This window comes from Diceros bicornis, chromosome 6 (genome assembly GCF_020826845.1).
Source record: "Diceros bicornis minor isolate mBicDic1 chromosome 6, mDicBic1.mat.cur, whole genome shotgun sequence".
Classification (NCBI taxonomy): Eukaryota; Metazoa; Chordata; class Mammalia; order Perissodactyla; family Rhinocerotidae; genus Diceros; species Diceros bicornis.
In genome coordinates, this window is record NC_080745.1 from 34650991 (window position 1) to 34670519 (window position 19529).

Sequence of the window (19529 nt, forward strand, 5' to 3'; positions counted from 1 at the left end):
ATGCTAAGTGAAATAAGTCAGACAAATACTGTATGATCTCACTTATATGTGGAATCTAAAAAAAAAAAAAACAAACAAACAACAACAAAAAACCAACTCATAGATATAGAGAACAGATTGGTGGTTGCCAGAGGTGGGGGTGGGAGGTGGGCAAAATGGGTGAAGGGTGTCTAAAGGTACAAACTTCCAGTTAGAAAATAATTAAGTCATGGGGATGTAATGTACACCATGGTGACTATAGTTAATAATACTGTATCGTATATTTGAAGGTTGCTAAGTGAGTAGATCTTAAAAGTTCTCATAAAAAATGAAATCTAGTAGAATAAAATGGAAAATACTAGGGCGTATTATTGCACATAGTAAGGAAGTATTGTTTTATTCTACATATGGATGGCTGTGTGAGTGCGTGTGTCCTGAATCACGAAGTTAAATGTAGTTTTTATTATGAATCATAGTAGAAAAGAAGTTTGAAAAACATGTAACAAACTAAGGGGCATATGGAACTTTGAGCCACGCCAGAATTAAGCTAGCAGGAACCACAGCCATCATCCCCTCTGACAGGGATTGTGCAGCAAGATTAAGCCACCCCAAACCCACAGGCCCAGCTTGACTTCTCCCTAAACCTCTGTGTAACCCCACAGGCCCCCTCCCTGCTCCCTCAGCCTTTCTCCCAACTGCTCCCAGGACAAAATCTCAGGCCTGGGCCCTGGTAGCTGCTCCGGGCCCATCCTCCCCTGTCACCCCATCCCAGGGCTCACGATCTTCCCAGCACACGGCACAGTGGACTCTGCACAGGCATTTGGGCTCCAGCATTTATGAACTCACTCTGCCCTGGCCACTCTTACAGCTACCCATTGTCCCCTCGCCCAGGGGCTCCATTATCTTCGCTCTGGTGTCCTCTGAGCAATTGCCTGAGCAGGAGCAATCAGCAGCTAACCTACTGAAGGGTGACTCTGGCAGGCGCACAGCCCAGGGAATCATAGCTCTTGGGCCGGAGGGGACTGTCCTGGGGCAGGTGGTTACACGCTGTTAGCACAGGGGGCCTTAGAGAGCGTCCAGCACAACATCCTCATTTTACAGATGAGGACCCGGGAGCCAGGGAACTGCTCAAGGTCAGCCGGTGACCACGCAGCTCTCGCCTCCCAGGCCAGCACTGGGCCCAGCTCCCCGGACTCTGGAGACGGCGATTCCAACAACAGGCTGGAGCCCAGCCTGGGAGTGGGCATCTGACGGTGATGGACAAACGGGAGGGGAGTCCAGGGGCTCTGGAGCCAGACAGACCCTAGGTTGAATCCTGGCTTGGCCACTCACCAGCTGGATAACCCTGGGCAGGTTACTTGCCTCTCTGGGCCCCCGTTTCTTTCTTCCATATAATGGGTACAGAAGAGATGAGTAACATACTGTAAAGTGCCTGGCATTCACTAAGCTCACAGCACCCACTCACCAGGCCTGACGATGAACAACAGTGTCCTCTCGGGTTTTTTTTGGCAAAGCGGCAAAAGTCAGTGGCAGACAGAGCTGCTCCTGTCAAGGATGGGGGATTGTGAAGACACAGTGAGGGAGGCTTCAGAGGCTGGGCAGGCAATAGGGCTTTAGATCAATTTCCCAAAAATCGATTAGTTGAGCGACTAAACGGCTGAAAACTGTCAGACCTTTAACAAAGTTCGGGACAATCCATTTCAGGGGTGGAGGTGGGGGAGCCCCAGCTCTCCATCCTGAACCAGGCCCGAGCCAGCGACAGGCAGCCCTCTGTGGCCTCCCAACCCACAGGCCCTGCAGAGGGTCCTTCCAGAGGCCCAGGGCAGTGGCGGACAGGCGGCAGCCAGCTGTGTTCTCTCTCTCTCTCTCTCTCTCTCTCTCCTTAGTGCCTGTCCTACCTCTCTTTCCATCCCATTCTGGTTTACGGATTGATATTTAGATTAAAGAGATACACACAGCCGAGGAGCACTGAGGCCTGACAGACAGAGGAACTCAGAGCCGTCAATCACCGTCAGGCCACTCAGCTTCCTCCAGCTCCTGGCCAGCACTGCATTGGCCCCTCTGATTGCAGAACTCAAGAGCAGATTGAAGGGGCCCAGAAGTACAGCCTAGACACCCCCAAAATGGAGGAGGGTGTGTCTACAAAGGCCTTCCAGGCCAGCTTGGGAGCAGGGCTGGGGTGGTGTACTATTTACGTGTGTGTGTGTGTGTGTGTGTGTGTGTGTGTGTCTTTAGCCTCCCTCTTCCCCTCCCCAGGCTGCAGATAAAGAATTCAATTTTCTTTTAAACGGTGGGGAAATTGGAAGAGATTTTGTTCTGTTTAAGCACAGCTGGAGTCTCAGGTCTCAAGGGATTGGAGAACAATGAGATCAATTAAGATGCTCATGGTGAGGGGTGTTAGGAGGGGGTGGGGAGCGAGTACAAGCTGGGGGGCTGGGGCTGTCCTCAGGAAGGGCAAGGCGGAAGAGGGGCCCAGGCCTGTCGGGAAGTCCAGCTTCCGCTCTTCCCCGCACTGACCTGCCTATGTCCGTTGGATTTTGCTCAAGTATCTGGATGAGCCTCCCCGTTGGGTCGTGTTATCATCTCCTAGACTTACTAACAATTCATGTTGGCAATTTCTCTTACCAGCTTTATACAATGATAGAATCAAGATGAACCAGTGCTATCAGAAGCAGAGAGAAGCCACTGTTCTAGAACAGCACGGAGAGTCCTGGACATCCAGCATGCAGCAGGCACTGCATGTACCACCATCAGAGCATCCATTGTGTGCGAGCCCTGGGCTACCCCTTTTTCCATACGTTATTCCACCACACTGCTGAGATGGGAATTGTTCTCCCCATTTATAGAGGAGGAAACTGAACCCAGCGAGAGTGAGTAACACGCCCAAGGCCAACCTGCTGGTAGGAAGCCAAGAGAAGATGCCATCCCAGGGCCGTCTGCCCACTTCAGGGTTTGTGAAGGCGCAGGGCCCACCTGGTAGTCAGGTGGAGATGAAGATGGATGAAGCTTGCCGGGCCTGGGGAGGAGAACGGTGAAGCCATTGTCCAGACCGGAGCGTGGGCTGGGAGAGGAGGGAGTGCAGGGGCAGGGCTCCTGAATCTTCCACCTCGCCCACCTTCACTGCCACCTGTGTGGTTGGAGCCATCATCTCTCTCTGGGCTCCCAGCTTCTATCCTAGTGCCACGGCCCCCAGGCCTATTCTCCACACAGCAGCCAAGGGGATCCATCATCTCTCTTCATCTCAGTCACCTCCTGACCTCCTGTCATCCTCCCTCCTCCTCCCGGCGTATCCACCTACACCGCAGGCTCTTGTCTGGAAGCCTTTCACCTGCAGCTCCCTCGGCCTGGGGCAGCTTTTTCCTGGATCCCGCCTTGCTTCCCTTGGGGCTCCATCTAATGTCACCTTCTGTGAGAGGCCTGCCTTCCTGGACCACTGGATAGAACAGTAACAGTGTTACTGGCACTCCTACCCCGCACTTGTCCCCAGCTGACATGCTCCTTGTTCATCATCTGTCTCCTGCTCCTGGAACGTACAGGGACGTTTTTCTGTCTTGTTCACTGTCATTCCAGCCCCTGGATAAACAGTCGTTGAGTGAAGGAGTCCAGTAGCCACATTGGGGGGCCCTTTGCCCCAGAGAGTGCAGAGTCCTGCTCCGGGAGGGGCAGCAGGAAGGCTTCTGCAGGGGAGACACAGTAGCTCACAGAGGGCACCCAGCCTTGCCCAGCATCAGCCTAGGAAGCAGGGTCAGCTCCTGCTCACCTGTCTGCAGAGCCAGGCTGAGGGGCTGGGTGCATTTGAGCCTCAACCTTGCAATCACATGCCCTGAGTAGGACTAGGAGGCCCAGGGGATCCCGGAATCTGGTGGCTATTGCACCCCCGGCCCCCTCTGTTCCTGGGCTAGGGTCTATATCTGCAGACCCTGCCTGCCCTAGGAAGGGCACTCAGAAGCCATCTGGTCTACCTCCTCCTTGGATTGAGCAGGAGGCTGAGGCCCAGAGAGGCAATAAGACTGGCACACGGTCACACAGAAGTCAGTGGCCTAGAACCCACGCCTTCAGGCTCCCTGCCCAGCAGCCTTCCCTGTGTGCTCATCACCAGAGGGGGTGCATTGGGGAGCCCGGCACAGACAGTGAAACATAGGGTAAGATGCTTTGGACTCAGACAAACCTCTCTGGCATTGACTTGTTGGGTGACCCTGGGTATATAATTTATCCTTCCTATGCCTCAGTTTCCCCATGAGGCCTCTGCCCACCCTCTGCTCCTGCTCACACTCCTTCCAGGAAGCTGCCCTAGACACTCCAGGCCACAGGAGTCAAACCTACTCTGTGCTGCACACCGAGACAGAGAGAACCCGCCTTTGAAAGGTTTGCAGTGGAGTGGGGAGGAAAGGATTTGAGCCGTGCTAGCCCTAACATGAGTGGCGAGGGCAGCCAGGACAGCAGGGTGAGGGCAGCTGGGGAGGAGAGAAGGACCTCGGCAAGGTGGGCATGTGCCCATTACCAGGGGTGGGCTTCTTTTGGGGAGGCTGCCCAGTGGGCTGGCCCTTTGGGTCAGCAGGCTTTTGATGGTGTCAGACAGGAGGGAGGGAGAGCCAGGTGGGGGAGGAATGCAAACAAACGCAGGGGGTGGCAAGGAAGCTGGGAACATGGTGGAGCAGGAGAGAAGGGCTGGGAGGGGTGTAGTGGGGCAGAAGGCTGGGAAGCAGCTCAGGGCCAGGGTGTGGGGCCTTGAATGCCAACCCAGGCCTAGAGCCCCGGAACTTCCCTGGCAGGGGGTGCCTGGGGGCGGCAGGGATTCCTCTCTTCCCCCTCCCTTCTACCACTATTCACAGGAGCTCTTCCAAGGCTGAGAACAAGATTTGAAGGGTCTCCCCATTCCGCGCTTCTACTGTCTTTGCACAATACCCAGGAGGGGGAGAGGGAGTGTGCTGTGTCTGTGCCGTGCCCACGCACGACACCTCAGTAAATGGGGACCGAATGGGAGGGAGCTCTGAGTGGTTCCAAGACGTCTCCATTTGTGCATTCTTCCCATTGAGAGTTGGGGGGGTCTACATCCCCTCCTCTTGAATCTGAACTTGCCTTGGTGACTCACCAGAACCAATAGAATTCAGGGGAAACGATGCCAGGTGACTTCTAGGCTAGGTCAGAAAAGGCCACGCAGCTCCACCTGGTTCTCGTGGGACGCTCGTTCCCCAGAGGCCTATTCTGAGGGGCTCCCACTCAGAACCCCCCCGTCTGAGATGCCTGTGCCATGTGGAGAGGCCACACGGAGGTGCTCAGGTGACAGACCGGCTGAGCAGTCCTTCAGCCAGACCGGTCCGGGCACCAGACATGTGGCGACGCCCCAGGGGCTGGAGTCACCCCCGGACCAGGAGGAGCAGAGACGGGCCCCTGCTGAGCCCTTCCCATATTTCTGACCCACCCAATCCACGAGGGTGAGAAAACGGCTGTTGCTTCACGCAGCCAAGTGTGGGGGGTTCTTACCCACCACCAGGAGCTGAAATAAGCTCTGGGGCCTACTCAGAGCGTGTCTACCGAGTAAGCACAGACCGAATGTGGGGACGGACGAAAACAGCAGGGAGCCACTGAGTTCCTTTGGGCAGAGAATTATGAAGCTCCTGTAGCCTGGACAAGCTACGTAAGTTGCATAATTTTCCAGTACAAAATGAACGTGTGGGGTCCCTTGTTTGAATATTATTAAGAATTTCAAGATGGTGACAGCAGAGCATCAAACCAAGCGCGGCCCTTCTGAGTCCAGGTCCCTGAGCAAACGCCCAGGCGCACGTCCAGGAAGTAGGCCCTCCTGTCGCATCTGCTGTCTGCCTCCTCTGAGAGTCTGGTCCTTTCCTGCGTCCTACTTAACCTTTCTCTGTCTTCTGCTCCTTGAGGCTGGGCCTGAGTGTTAGATTCCCAGGGTTGGGCACAGACACGAAAGCAACCAGTGTGTCAACTCAGAGGACCCACTGTCCAGTGAAGTCAGAGCCAAAGGTGGAGAATCCAGGAACTCAGAGACCTAAGCTTAAGAGCCAGTGTTCTCTGAAGTGCCACTGACCCCCAATAAGATGGAGCCTTCATGGTGGGTCAGAATAACCAGAACAGCACCAGCACTCACAACTGTCATGTACCCAGTGCTTTCCAACGTGCCAAGTGCTTTAAATGCCCCCTCTCTCTTAATCATGGGACAGATACTACTATCATCCCCCTAGCAAGCTCTGGGGACGGAGGGTCAGGCACAGGCAAGGATCTGCCCAGGCTCACGGAGCCAGCAAGGGTAGGGGCAGGATTTGAACCTGGGTCTCCCTGGTTTCAAAGCCTTGTTCCTAGTCAAGCTTCCCTCCTGCAGGGGTTGATGCAGCTGGGAAGTGTCCCCTCATGTCGCAGAGCAGCACGCCCTTCTGCAAGGGGCCAGGGGGACGAGGGAGCACCACCTGAGGCTGAGGCAGGGGACAGGCCTTCCCCGACCACCTGGCTGGGCCATCAGTATCCAGGGTGAGGCCCATGTTAGGTTCCTTGGATTCAGCGACATGAGGTGGGGGTGTACCTTGAACCTGCAGGATGAGGGAGCCCTGGGGGGTACCGAGCTAGGGAAGAGGCACACTGCATTTTAAGCCCTCCAGGACTGAGGCCGGCCTTCACCAGAGTCAGCCTGGACCAGCGACCTCACAACACCTTTTCCTTTTGGTGTCAGTGGTATCTGCTGTGGGTGGAGGAGGGACAGAAGGGACAAACAGCCGCAGGGCTGTCTCTGTTGACGTAGGGGGGAGGGAGGCCAGGCTGGAGAGGAGGAAAAGCTGGGCAGCTCTAGGAGCAGGGAGGCAAAGTCATTGGGAATCTTCACCAAACTTCCAGATAGGGGGCTGCGAGAGGGAGAGGCAGGGCAGGCGAGGGAGCTCTAGAGGCTTGTGGGTGGGGACCCTCAAAGGGCAGGAAGCATGTCTCTGTTGCCGGGAGAGAAACTCAACAGCAAGAGTGACTCCCCTTTCCTCCTGGGCAGAGTTGGAATTAGAGCCTCACTGAGCCACAGGCCCTGGAGCAGTAGCCAGCCCAATCACCTCGCTTTATAACCAGGACACTGGGGGCCCAGAGGCTCAGAGACTTGCTCAGGGGACACGGCTGCCCCGGGGCAGGGCCATGACTCTGAGCGGTGTCCCCGCTCCACGAAGCCTCAGCCAGGAGGCCCAGCATGACTTGCTGACATTTTCTGAGTGTGTTCCTGCCGGCCCTGTGCTGAGTGTCCTCATGAACTGTTCCACTCCATTCTCACAACCGCCCTCCCAGGTCGGATCCTATCAGGCGGGTCTTCCCCAGGTCGCAGAGGAGAAAACAGGCTCGGTGGCCTGTCAAGGGCCCTCCTCCGTAGAGTTAGGCTTGCACGCAGGCTGAAGGGGTGGAGGGCAGCCAGATGGGGCCCTTTAAGGCCAACGATACGAACATCCACTCCTCACTTGTCTATAAGCCCTTCACTATTCACATCCACGTCACCACACTGGGGTCTCCCAACAACCCAGCCATGTGGCTGGGCAGGCTCTCCTCTCCCCACTTGATGGGAAGAAAACCAAATCTCAGAGGAGCGACCAGCCCACAGCAGAACAGGAGTCATGACCCTGCCCAAGACGGTACCAGCCTCCCAAGGACAGGCTGGGAAGAGAGGCAGGAGGGGAGAGAGGGGATGTGCGTTTCAGCCCTCACAAGGCCACTCTGTCTGCCCGGAGCTGGGGGGTGGCACTCTAGCCCTGGGCTGAGCAAACTGAGAGTGGTCCTGGGGCCCCACACCTGCCCAGTCAGGGCTCTTAGGTGCCTTGCCTTCTTGCTTTGATTTCTCTGCCTGGAGAGGAATCCTGCTGTCCGACAGTTCATCTTCTGCCTGTCCCTGCTGTGAGCCACCCCCCTGGAGTGGAGAGAGAAGGCCTTGGAGAGCAGCAAGACCTGCCTCCGCAGTAACCTCCCTCCCAGCTGCTGCTCCTCCTCAGCATCCCTCTCTCACGGCCCCGGGGACACAGAGCTAATACATCTGGGGGCATGAGCTCCATACTGCAGGAGGCCAGGCTGGCTCCTTGCACATCCAAGGTACAGCCTCTGCCTGCTGCTTCCCAAATGTCTGCCAGGATGGAATAGGGAAGAGAATATGGATGGTTTGATACAAGACTTCTCCACTCTCAGAACAGCAGTCCAAAGGCTATGTTTGGGGTGGGTGGCAATTCGGGAGGAAGAGAGACAGCTGAGCCCCGCCTGCCTCATAGGAGCAGGACTCCACCTCCAGGCACAGCAAATACCCCTCGCTGCATTCCAGCCACAGGGCCTTTGCACATTCTATTCCCTCTTTCTCCAATGTGCTTCCCTCCCCTAACTCACCTATTAATGCCTACTTAATTGCCACTTCCTCAAGGAAGCCTTCCTTGACTGCAGTCAAGGTCAGGTGCCCTGTGATAGGTTTTCATAGCTCCCTGATCTCTCCATCATAGCAAGTAATGCTTAACGTAAAGATTCATTTCTTAGTATTAACATCGGCTTGTCTCAGGAGATGGTAAACTTCATGAGGGTAAGATTCACATCACCATTGTGTCCTCAGGGCCATGTACCTGGCACATAGTACGTATTCAGAAAACATTTATTGAATGAATGAATGGTTGGATTGCTCTCCTACTGTCTAGTGGCACCCACAAACCCCACGAGGTCCCAGGTACCAATTGGTCAGGCTGCAGGGCTGCCCCAAGCCCAGCAGAATCCCAGGAAGACACCCCCGCGGCCTTCCCACCTGACTCCTGTTGTCAGGTGAGGAGGCAGGATTTGAAGGCAAGAATCAGAGAAGCTTGGGGATATGAGAGGGGAAAAAACCCACAGCCTGGAGGATGGGGAGCACAACATCATCCAGGAACCTGAACACACACACACGCACACAAATGTGTATTACATACACATACCCTTGAGTGCATGCAGGTGCACCCCACAAGCATACCTCACGCCCACACCCACACGTGGGTGCCTGTGCCCCTGCACATCCCTCCCCTCTGTGGTCACCCGTCAGAGGACCGGCTCCCACTGACATTCGTCCTGCACCCTTCCTTCTTCCAGGAAGCCTTTCCTAACAAAGGCCGCTCTGGGCTGCCCTGGGATTCCTGCAGCCCGGGCAAAGTGCTCATGTCTCCCTGACCTGGTCTTCTCACCAGTGAAGAGCAACCCCCAGCTCTGACCTGAGGGGCTTGGGACCTAGAGAGCTGGAAATTCACCCAATGGTGCCAGAGGTTTTTGAGGGTCCGGGGTGTCACCAGGGACACAATGCCTGGAGAGACCCTGGGGCCTGTCTAGCTGGGGCCTGCAGAGAGCACTGTCCAGCTCCTCAGCTCTGAACACTACTGAGAGGACAGGCTCAATGGTCCACCACACAGCCTTCTCGATGGGCAGCCTGGTGATTAAGAGCCTGTGGCTTGTGGTCAGGCAGTCTTTTTGTGAATTCCAGTTCAATCACGTCTAGCTCTGGGACCCTCAGCAAGTTAGTTAACCTCCTTAAACCTCAGTTTCCCTGTCTGTAAAATGAGAATGACAGCTTCTACTTAGGTTAGAAATAATGCACTTCAAGTGCAGGGTTTACAGCAAGGACTCAGTAATGACAGCTGTTACAGATTGTTATAGTAGCAGCAGTCATCTAGTAGCAGTCCTCAGAGGTCATCTCAGCCATCCCTCTGCCTCTGGGCATGACTTCTCCAGGCACTGGGTCTGGAGAGGACCACAGACACATTTTAAGCCGTCTTGTTCATTTTACAGGTCCTGAGAAGGGAAGCAGCTTCTGCCCGAGTCATCCAAGGAGTCGGTACGGGGGTCAAGCCTTTAAACTCTAGGTCCCCTCTTTCCCCTCCACCAGTGGAAACTCATTTTGCTATAACTGGGGGCTGGGTTGGGGGAAGTCCAAGGAGCAGGGAGATGAGAGGGTCCAGCCCCTTCCAACCCAGCTGGACGCCCAGGCTGGAGGTGACAGTCCCTCCTATTCCAGCTTCCCCACCCCACTGCTAAACTGCCGCCTTCCCCCAGGACAGGTGATGAGCACAGACGCAGAGTCATGCCAGGGTGGGGGTTGGGGAGGCCCTTGCAGCAGGTTCAGCCCCAGACTTTGGTGCAAATTAAAACATTTTCCTTTTCTTCCTAATTTTTTTCTCTGACACAACTGCCCATGAAACATTTTAATAACATCCCAGAAAAGGTCAGGGAGAAGGAATTTCACAGTCCCTGAGCAGGCGGCTATAACTCTAGCCCCTCCTGCAGCACAGGAGGCGGAGAGATCAGGCTGACCCTGGGGAGGAGGCAGGGTGGGGGAGGCCAGGGCAGGGTGGTAGGTGTGGCCACAAAACTTGCTAGGAACTCTGGAAGCACCTTGGGGAGACTGGGAGATGACGGTTGGTGGGGGTGCCCCAGGGGATGCTTTCACACCTCCAGACAGCAGCCTTGGGAGGCCTCATGCCCATTTTGCAGATGTGGAAATGAAGGCTACTAGAGGTCATGTGGACAGACCAGCACACAGCAAAGGCAGGGGACCAGGGCCCACCCAGTTTGACTCTAGACCCTGAGCTCCTTCAGGCACCCAGCACCGCAGCTAGAGCTTATCAGTGGGTGAAAAAGCCTCCTCATATCTGCACAATTCCACAAACCCTAGGGCTGGAGGGTTGAGAAGGACGTGGGTGAGCTCAGACAGACAGACTCAGGAACTGGCGGCTGACCAGATGAGCCAGCCCTGGGCAGAGACACTCAGGCGGCCACAGAGGAGGCTGAGCGCATCTGATAATCATCCAAAGCGGGCCTGGGAGAGGGACTGGAGAGGCGGTCGTGGGCACCGGGCAGGGGGTCCACACAGGCCCATGAACTGCTCCAGTGCCTGAGAAAACCCAGTTTGAGGACCTACTCGCCAGTGCCAGCCTCAGATGGGACTGGGCCTGTCACACCGTCCATGGCACCAGCAGCTGGCCACCAGCTAAGAGGTGTGCTTCCCACACTTTCCACCCCACGCACGCTCCCTCAGTAGCCCCCGCCCTTCCCCAGGGCCATGGGAACAGGGACTGCAGAGTGAGCTGCCCCATCCCCAGTAAGAACGCCAGGAAGGAGTCCCCGGACACCTGCCAAGCCTGGACCTGACCCTCGAATTCTCTGCCACGTGGTCCCACATGGGGGGGTGGGGCCTCCTCCCACTGTGAGGCCCCTGAAGCTCAGGCTGCTTGGGTGTCCTTCACCGGGACATTCGAAGGTGACTGGGGGGCTGAAGATGCTCTCTGGGTCCAGGAGGCCAGGCTTGTGGCACTTGCTCTCCGGCTGGGCCCTCGAGGCTGCAGGAGGGTCCGTGGGGCCTCAAGCACCAGGTGACTGACAGCAGTCACCTTGTTGAAAGCCAGCGGAGCCACGGGCTGGGGAAGTGGGGGAGAAAACAGCCGCGGCAGACTTACTGTGTACGCCTGACGGCCTGCCTAGCTGAACATCTGTTTGAAATATTACTAACTGTCAGATGGGAAGAGCCTGGGGGCTCAGTACAGTTGCATACCATCTGTCTGTAGAGTAAACACACTTTGGAGCAGGGGGCCTGGGATCAGCAGGCAACGTCTCTGCTTGGAGTGAGGATGGAGCAAGAAACGGGAGCGAGGACTCTGGGGGCCTTGGAGTGGGCAGCAGTCAGTTAAACTCCATAATGTTTACTGAGGGCCTACTGTGGGCAAGAGCCTGAGCTTGCGCAGCACACATCTACCACTCTGATCTGCTCAGCAACCGACCCTCTTGGTTCTGATAGCAGAAGCCCCTTTGGAATATTCCCTTTCCCATTTCAGGCCATACAATTGGGATGGGGCTGACACAACCCCTGGCTCCACTAGGGGGAGTATGACCCATCTCTGGTATATCAGAATGATGATTATTGGTTCCAGGGGGGCCCAACAAGCTAGGCCAATGAGAATCAGCACTGGGATTTTTGCTGGAACTACTGAAAAAGATTATTTTTTTCCCACTAGGGTTGATAACTTGGTAAGAAGTGAGCCTAGGCGTGCTGGTTTCCCTCTCTGCCAATACAAAAAAGCTGAGACCAGAGCTGAAGTCAGATTCCTGCTCAATTGAGTGCCTGGATACAGCCATGCCTGAAATCACTTACACTTTTGAGTTACGTGAGCTAATCCTTTTTTGCTTGAACCACTGAAGGGTTTCTGTCCTTTGCAACCGAGAGTACTGACTGATACAAATGGACACGGGGAAAGGCCCCTTGTCAAAGTCCCGGCCAAGAGCAGCGGGGGATGCCTAGACCCCCTTCAGGAGCCCATTCTTCCCTGGTGCCTGTGGTCAGATAGGGAGGGTCGCCCTCCTCAGAGATGGCTGGTGCCTGTCCCCATTAGAGGGCACTTCTAGGGCTCCTGGCTCACCCAGGCTCAGTCCCTCTCAGGGACAAGGCAGAAAACCAAAGTATCCTTAACCCAATCTCATCCTTCCCCTGGTTGGTCCCTTTTCCACATGGCTGCTCTGGCCAAGGGAGCCCCATCATGAAGAGTCCAGATGCTTTAACACACAGCTTCTGGGGCTGGGGGCACCCCCTTCCCTGACTGCCCAGACGCCTTGGGCAAAATCCCTCTGGTTGCCTCCACATGGTCTGCCCCAGAGCTCAGCGGCCCTGCAGGAGGGCGGGGACTCACCAGGACTGTCAGCACAGAGGTCCCCACAGTGACGTTCTCGTACAAGCTGACATTGTACAGTGGCTGGCTGAAGATGGGCCGGTTGTCGTTCTCGTTGATGAGGGTGATCTTCACCTTGGCATAGCCCACGTGGTCGGGCACACTCTCATTGGCAAAGAGCTGGGTGTGCAGAGCAAGAGCCCAGGTGAGCTCTCACATGCTCCCGAGCCCTTGTCCCTGTAAGTCCCAACCCAGAGCACCTGTCCGAGTCACTGCCCGTCCCAGGTATGTGCTACCGTGAGTCCCTCCATCAGTGCTCATAGGGCTAGGGTGGCCACTAATGCTGCTAGGGAGGAAGGTGCTGATGGGGGCTGGGCTGGCAGGGGCTGGGGAGCACAGGCTCCTGATCGGTTTGAGGCTGTGATGGTGCCTAGTAAAATTCCACTCAATTCCTGGACATTTCCTTGTCCTCCATGAAAACGGGAGGCTCAGCCCAGCCCCTGCCGTGGCTCAGTGGGCTTCTGTGAGTCAGATCCACAAGGGAAGAATGGGGAGAGGTGGAAGGGGGGATTTAAGGGGACCATGTCACCCCCCTGCTTCCCCTGAAATCCCCCACCCAGCCAAGGAGATGGTGAGCAGGGACTTACGTCGAAGTCGTAGCGGTCCACAGTCTCATAGTCCAGGGGGATGGCCACCCGGATGCGAATGTCCGCCTTTCCTTGGACGGAGGTGGGAGAGATGATGAAGTGGTGGGAGTTGTTCCCCACCAGGTACACCTCGAACATGCTGTTCAGGCCCTGGTCAAAAATGGAGAAGACACGAGTCAGAAAGGGCACAGGAGGCCAAGGCCCAGAGCGCGGCTGGAGGGGCAGAGCAGGCGCGGGGGAGGCGAGGGAGGAGCAGGGGCCGGCAGGGCTTGCCTGGCCCCACCCCACAGTGGTCTGGCCTCCCCTGAGTGATACTGGCCCGGCTCCCAGACCCTGCCCAGGCCCTCTGAAAGTCTCCTCAGGTTCTTTTTGCCTTTGTCATCCCTTCAGACACCCACAATGTCCCTTCCAGGTGGCTTGGTTCATTTTCCATCTCCTGCTCCTTTCCTCTGCCCCAGTGACCCCAACTAGGGAGGGATCTGCCAGCTACAAGACCCAGCAGGGAGACAGAGGAGAGAGGGTCAGAAGTGAATGGAGGGAGAGAAATAAGTGTCCACAGGAGGCCTGGACAGGGGAGGGCGTGAGGGAGAGAGCAGGACACTGCTTCTCCCCCTTCCTTCCTCCGGACCGTGTCAGTCAGGGAGAACACAGGCTTGCTCACACGTGGAATGGGAGTAATGCAGATGGCCGAGCGGCCAAGTAGACCCCCACGCTGTGGCCAGCCCACGGTGGCCTGGAGGGCACTGGATCCCAGATAGCCCAGGGCCGCCACGCCCTTCATGGGTTCTGTGGCCCCGCAGCCCAAGTCCATGGCTTCAGGTGGGGGGAGGATGCCTCACTCTGGTCAGGTGTTTCTGATCCTTCTAACCAGGACTGGAGCTCACAGAGCCCTCAGATACCACCTGGCTCATCCTCACGCAAAGCGGTTGATGTCTCCATGCCACCCAAGTCCCCAGGTCAGGAGGAGGAGCCACCGCTGAAGGTGGGGGACATGGCTTACTGACCCCCCAGAGTCTGGCCTGCTCAGAAAGTGACTCAACCTCCTGCGTGGGGGGAAATTACCTAAAGAAGCCCCCTCCAACCTGGCGGGAGGCCTGTGGTTTGTTGACCCTTATTGCAGATTCTCAGAGCCAGGACATATCCTCCTGCTCGTCTTCCATTACCCACCCCGGCCCAGCACCCAGCACAGCCCCCGGTTCATGGTTCTGTGGAATCGGGGGCTAAGGGAAGCCATCCTCTCTCCTTGGTTGCCCAGGGATGTTAGGGGTTCCCTTCCAGAACCTGTTCCTGCTAAGAGGGGGGCAGCCAGGCCGCCTGGAAGCCTTTACATGGTCAGAGGGGGATGGTCCGGGCAAGGCTGGAGATGACAGCCTCAGGGAAGCCTGAGAGTTCACAGGTTCTTAGGCCCCTGGAGCTGTCCCACAGGTGCTCAAATACATTTGTGGAATGAATGCACGTTCATATTTACCCGTCAGTTTCTTGAGTTTTTTCTATTCACAACTACGAATTGGCAAAACAAGAGCAATGCCAATCTTGGAGTCCAGGCAAACAGCGGGGCCCCTGGAGCCCCCAGCTTGTAGGGGCTCCCGCAGACCATGCAGGCCATGCAGGCCATGCTCCTCCGGCCCTGTCGGGCTGTGGAGTTGCCAGTTCTCCCTGGCGTGGAATCCATCCGTCAGATGGAGGGGACCAATTAAATGCCCGAAGGGGCACTAATAGCCAAAGCCGGCAGAGTGTGACAGCTCTGAGCAGCTGACACCGACACCTCTCCCTCCCTTGGAGCTTGGCCCCTCCACCACAGGACCTGGGGGCCCGAGAGATTAGGGCAGGCTGAGTTGGGCCTGGGGCAAGTAGAGCAACACCCCCTGGGAAGCCCCCTCCCCACGGTGCCCCCCACGCCTCCCCAGCCCCCGCCCTTCCCAAGCTTACTCACCAAGTGCTATCAGTGGGAGTCGGTCAGTCAAAGGGTACGGAGACAGAGAAGGAGCCGGAAAGGATGGAGAGGAGGAAGGAACCAGAGAGAGAAGATGGTGAGAACCGAGGTCAGGGTAAGGGAGAGGGGCCGAGACAGACCCCAGGAGCATACCCTGCTCCAGAGGAACAGCCCCCTCAGCATCTGATGGCCCACAGCCTCGGGGGTGCCAAGAAGGGGTGTGTGTGGGGTGTGCACACAGGTGCTAGGAGTGGGGAGGTCTGTGCAGCCCCACACCCAGAAGAGGGAGGGACACACAGGAAGAGACACAAGGGCACCAAGGCTGAGGAGGGGCCCAGGGCGCCTGTCTCCCTGAGCTCACTCCGTCCTCACCCGGGGCGGGGTGGGGGGGAGGTGGCGGATGGTGCAAGGCTGGGAGAGGAGGGGCCGTGTCCCTCTGTCTTACTCCCAGGAGCCTGGACAAAACCCCTGCAGGAAACGCCCCCAAGCATTGCCATGTTTTACTTTTCCTAACCTAGAAAATGTTAAAGACATGATAAACACAGACAAGGAAAGTTTTCACATAGTTCAGAAGGGCACACGATCATCTCCCTCTCCCCGTTTGCCCAGCCACTCAAGAGGCTTCCCCAGAGGCAACCACCATACTCATCCTTGGGTCTCTTTTCCCTGGAAATCCATGCCTCCCCTCTCTGACACAAACAGTAGCACTTGTACACGTTGCTCTGTGTTGGACTTCTTCACTTAAAACTATGTCTTGGAGACTGTTCTTTGTAATAACTGTACAAAGAGATGATGACATTAACAACAATAACAACCCAGCACACATTTACTGGACATCTCCTCTTTGCCAGACGCTGTTCAGAATAACCCTCTGTGGTTATTGTGAAATGTCGGGGGCTCCTTGAGGCCACAGACCAGGCCTCAGGCAGTGTAAACCTAAGTCAGAGCAGGTATACAGTAGGTGCTCAGGAAGTGATGGGGCTTCTGCTTCTGCAGCTTTTCCTCACCCATTACTCTGTGTGATCCTCCTCCCACAGACCACGTGACGGAGAGGAAGGAACACTGGAGCTTGGAAACCCCTCTGGAGGAAATGGAGTTCAGAGAGGTTGAGCGAGCTGCAAGGTTGCACACGCTGTTGGCAGCAGAGTGAGGATAAGAGACCAGGCCCAGGTGTCTTCCAGGCCGAGGGAAGTGGAGTCAGGGCCTGATGGGGGCGTCCCCTGATGGAGTTCCAGTGCAATGTGAGTTACAAGAGGAAACTAAGATGGTAACACGGAGCACGCCAGGCAGGGACCTAAGAGAACACCAGCAGGGGAGGCCACGCAGGGGAAGCTGCCCCGAGAAGGGGAGTTCTGAACTGGCGTTAGGAATCAAGGGAGGAACAATGGACTAGCAGAGATGGGATTTCAGGTGGAGGAAATGGTTTTCAACTTGGAATTCTCGTCCTTAGCGTGTATCAGAATCACCTGGGGGCTTCGTTAAACCACGGACTGCTGCCCTCCGCAGGAATATCTGATTCAGTAGGTCTGGGATGGGGCCTGCAAAGCTGCATTTCTATAAGTTCCAGGTGACGCTCCTGCGCTGCTGGTCTGAGAACCACTGGCCTAAGCAAAGGCACAGAGTGGGGAATGAATAATTAATGACGAGGCAGACAAGGGAGCTGATCTGTAAAGGGTCCATGTAGGGAAGCTGGCGAGACTGTCGGGGTAGCAGGAGGCTGTGCCGCCTCCCCGAGTCCCACCGCAGGCACCAGCTTGAGGGCTTCAGCATTGTTTCTGTGAGCAATGGGGAGCTACGCTAAGCTCTGGAGCAGAGGAATAGTGGGGTCAAAAGAGGAAGGTGAACTTGGCAGCTGCGTGGGAGTTAGGCCGGTGCAGCCCTCCTCACCTGGCTGCACAGCAGAATTGCCAGCGCAGCTCTAAAAAAATACAGATGCCCAGGGCCGCTGTCAGACCCTCTCCGGGGTGGGGCCCCGGCAGCTGCATCTCTTCAATGCTCCCTAGGGAACCACGTGGCACAGCCAGGGCAGGGACGACATCGGCTGGGCAGGGAGAGCCGTGTGGCGGCATCCACGGGGATCCAGAAGGGGCAAGCAGGGAGAGGCAGAGTGGTAGTTCTCCACTGGGCCCCACATCAGAATCACCTGGGAGCTTTAACTAGCCCCAGGCCTAGGCCGCACCCCAGACCAAGGAAGCGTGACTTGGGGCTGAGGACACACGAGGGACTGAAGACATGCTTGAGCTCAGTGCAGACTCAGGGGGAGGACCTGGTGAGGCAGGAGCACTAGGCTTCCTGGCCCCTGCAGGCCACGTCTCTGGGTTTCAGCAAACAGGTCTGCTCCCCTCTCCTTGATCTGCTCCCAGGGGCTGGAAGTCTACTCAGGTCTGACACTGCAGTTGTCAGGACCCCGTGTACAGCTGTCTTGAGACCCCAGGGCCACCTTCTGGCCAAGTCCCGTCAAGTGCTCAGCCTGCCCTTTTCAGGACCTGCCCAGAGCACCAGTTCCTGCTGAGACTTGGCTTATGACTGCCAGCCCCTCGGGGTGTATGTGTGTGTGTGTGTGTGTGTTTCACCCAGTTCATTCTAAGTTGGTGCAAACCCCCTATTAACCGCAGCCCTCAGCCGGGAGCCTTATGTAACAGCTTCCATTTATCAAGGCCCAACTGTGTGCTTCACACACCTTAACCAGAATCCTCACAGCAGCCCAATGACATCAGCATCAGTCCACCCTTGATGGAGAAGGAAACTGAGGCCAGGGAGTAACTTGTGCAAGCCACACAGCTGCCAGTGAGGGTCGAACTCAGGTCTGTTCTGACTCCTGTGGAGTCTAAGCTCTTAACTACCCGCTCTCCTCTGCCCCTCCCACTACAGAACACTGCTCCCAAGGCATGCAAGGCACTGGCCAAGGAGAGCCCTGGGGGACCCCTCCCCATTCTCCAAAGGGTAGGAGAGGCCCATCCCCCAGGAAAGCACCTCTCCCAAGGTCGGGGAGCAAGGCGGAGGGGAGGGAAGCTGGGCAGGTGGAGGGCATGGGCCCTGCCCCTCCCCATTCCTGACTGGGTCTCTGCCGTGCCCTTCCTTGCTCACTGCCAGGCCCCGTGGGGGCTGCTTCTCGGGGCTGGGGGAGGGAGGGGGCGGGGAGAGGCAGGAGGCCCTCGTGGAGCTGTCGAGGGGCAATTTTGTTGGGAAGGGAGATAAAAAGGAACATCAAAAGGAGTCCCAGTGTGTGTGGAGAGGAGCCCGGTGGATTAAATTCTCTTCCAGTTGGGAGAGGCGATGAGAAGGCTGATAGCTGGCAGCCTCGGGTCTCGGAGCCGAGCCGCAGCGCCCGCCCTCCCTGCACCGGGCTGGGGAGCCGGCGGCTGCCCGTGGGGCTGCAACAGTCGGCTTTATTTATTTCTTGGGAGGGGGAAAGACACATGAAATCACTCCTCGTCCCCGCCGGTCCCCACCCCACGCAGCAGGCCTGCTTTCCTCCCGGTGACTGAAGTCTCTCCACCCCCCGTGGAGGGCAGCGTGCCAGCCTCCGGCCGGCCGTGTTATCAGCTGCCGCCAGAAGGGGCTGCCTCCCCACCCTCAACTCCCCCAAACCTTGCCCCCCGCCTCCCGCTGCTAGAAGTGGAGGGGTGGCCTTGAGAGCGGTCAGAGCACTGCCCGGAAAGGATGCTCCTCGCCTCTTTGTAGCGCCGACAGCCAGCAGAGCCAAGTCCACTCCAGCAGTCACCTGGCTCCAAGCTGACACAACGCTGTTCTTCAGCTATGCATTGAGAGTTCATTAGGTGCTGGGCCCTCTACAAACATCAGCGATTGAATGAACACAACGCCCCTAAGGGCCCAGGGTGGTCTGCACACTATTTAACAACTGCCACACACGGCCTTTCCCTCCTATGGGAGATGCAGATTCCGGTGGGTCCCTGTGGAGGGCTGGCGTGGGGGTGTCCTGGGTTCTTGCAGAGCCTGTGCCTGACTTCTCTGACTGCGGCTTCCCCCGGTCATCACGTGCGGGCTCTGGACACCAGCACTTCCCTCTGCAGACGACCTGGTCCCCCAGAAGGAGGAAGGCCTGGCCCTCCCCCGACTCCTTTCCTGGTCATGAGGCCTGCAGGTGCCTCCTTCCTCCCTCTGGCCCTTGCCTGGTTCTCTCCACCCTGAGGCACCTCCCTGCTGATGATGTCACCAGTTCGCCCCTCGGAGATGCTCATCTCTCCGCCCTCAGTCAGGGTAGTAGCTGGGCTGCTGACCCACTGGGGTGATGCCATGGAGAGGGCAGAGTGCAGGGCTCGGAACAGGCTCTGTCACTTCCTAGCTGTGTCACCTTGGGCAACTCACTTCCACTCCTGG

At 56.9% G+C, this 19529-nt stretch overlaps 1 protein-coding gene across 1 annotated transcript in view; it reads right to left on the bottom strand.

Annotated features, from left to right (window-relative positions):
* LOC131407585 (cadherin-23-like) overlaps positions 1 to 19529 on the bottom strand; it is a 326276-nt gene that overhangs the window by 75013 nt on the left and 231734 nt on the right. Inside the window, exons 12-13 of the mRNA XM_058544366.1 lie at positions 13256 to 13405; positions 12630 to 12788 (exon numbers count right to left, since the gene is read on the bottom strand). Of these exons, the coding sequence (XP_058400349.1) occupies positions 12630 to 12788; positions 13256 to 13405 (309 nt within the window). The remainder of the gene's footprint in view (positions 1 to 12629; positions 12789 to 13255; positions 13406 to 19529) is intronic.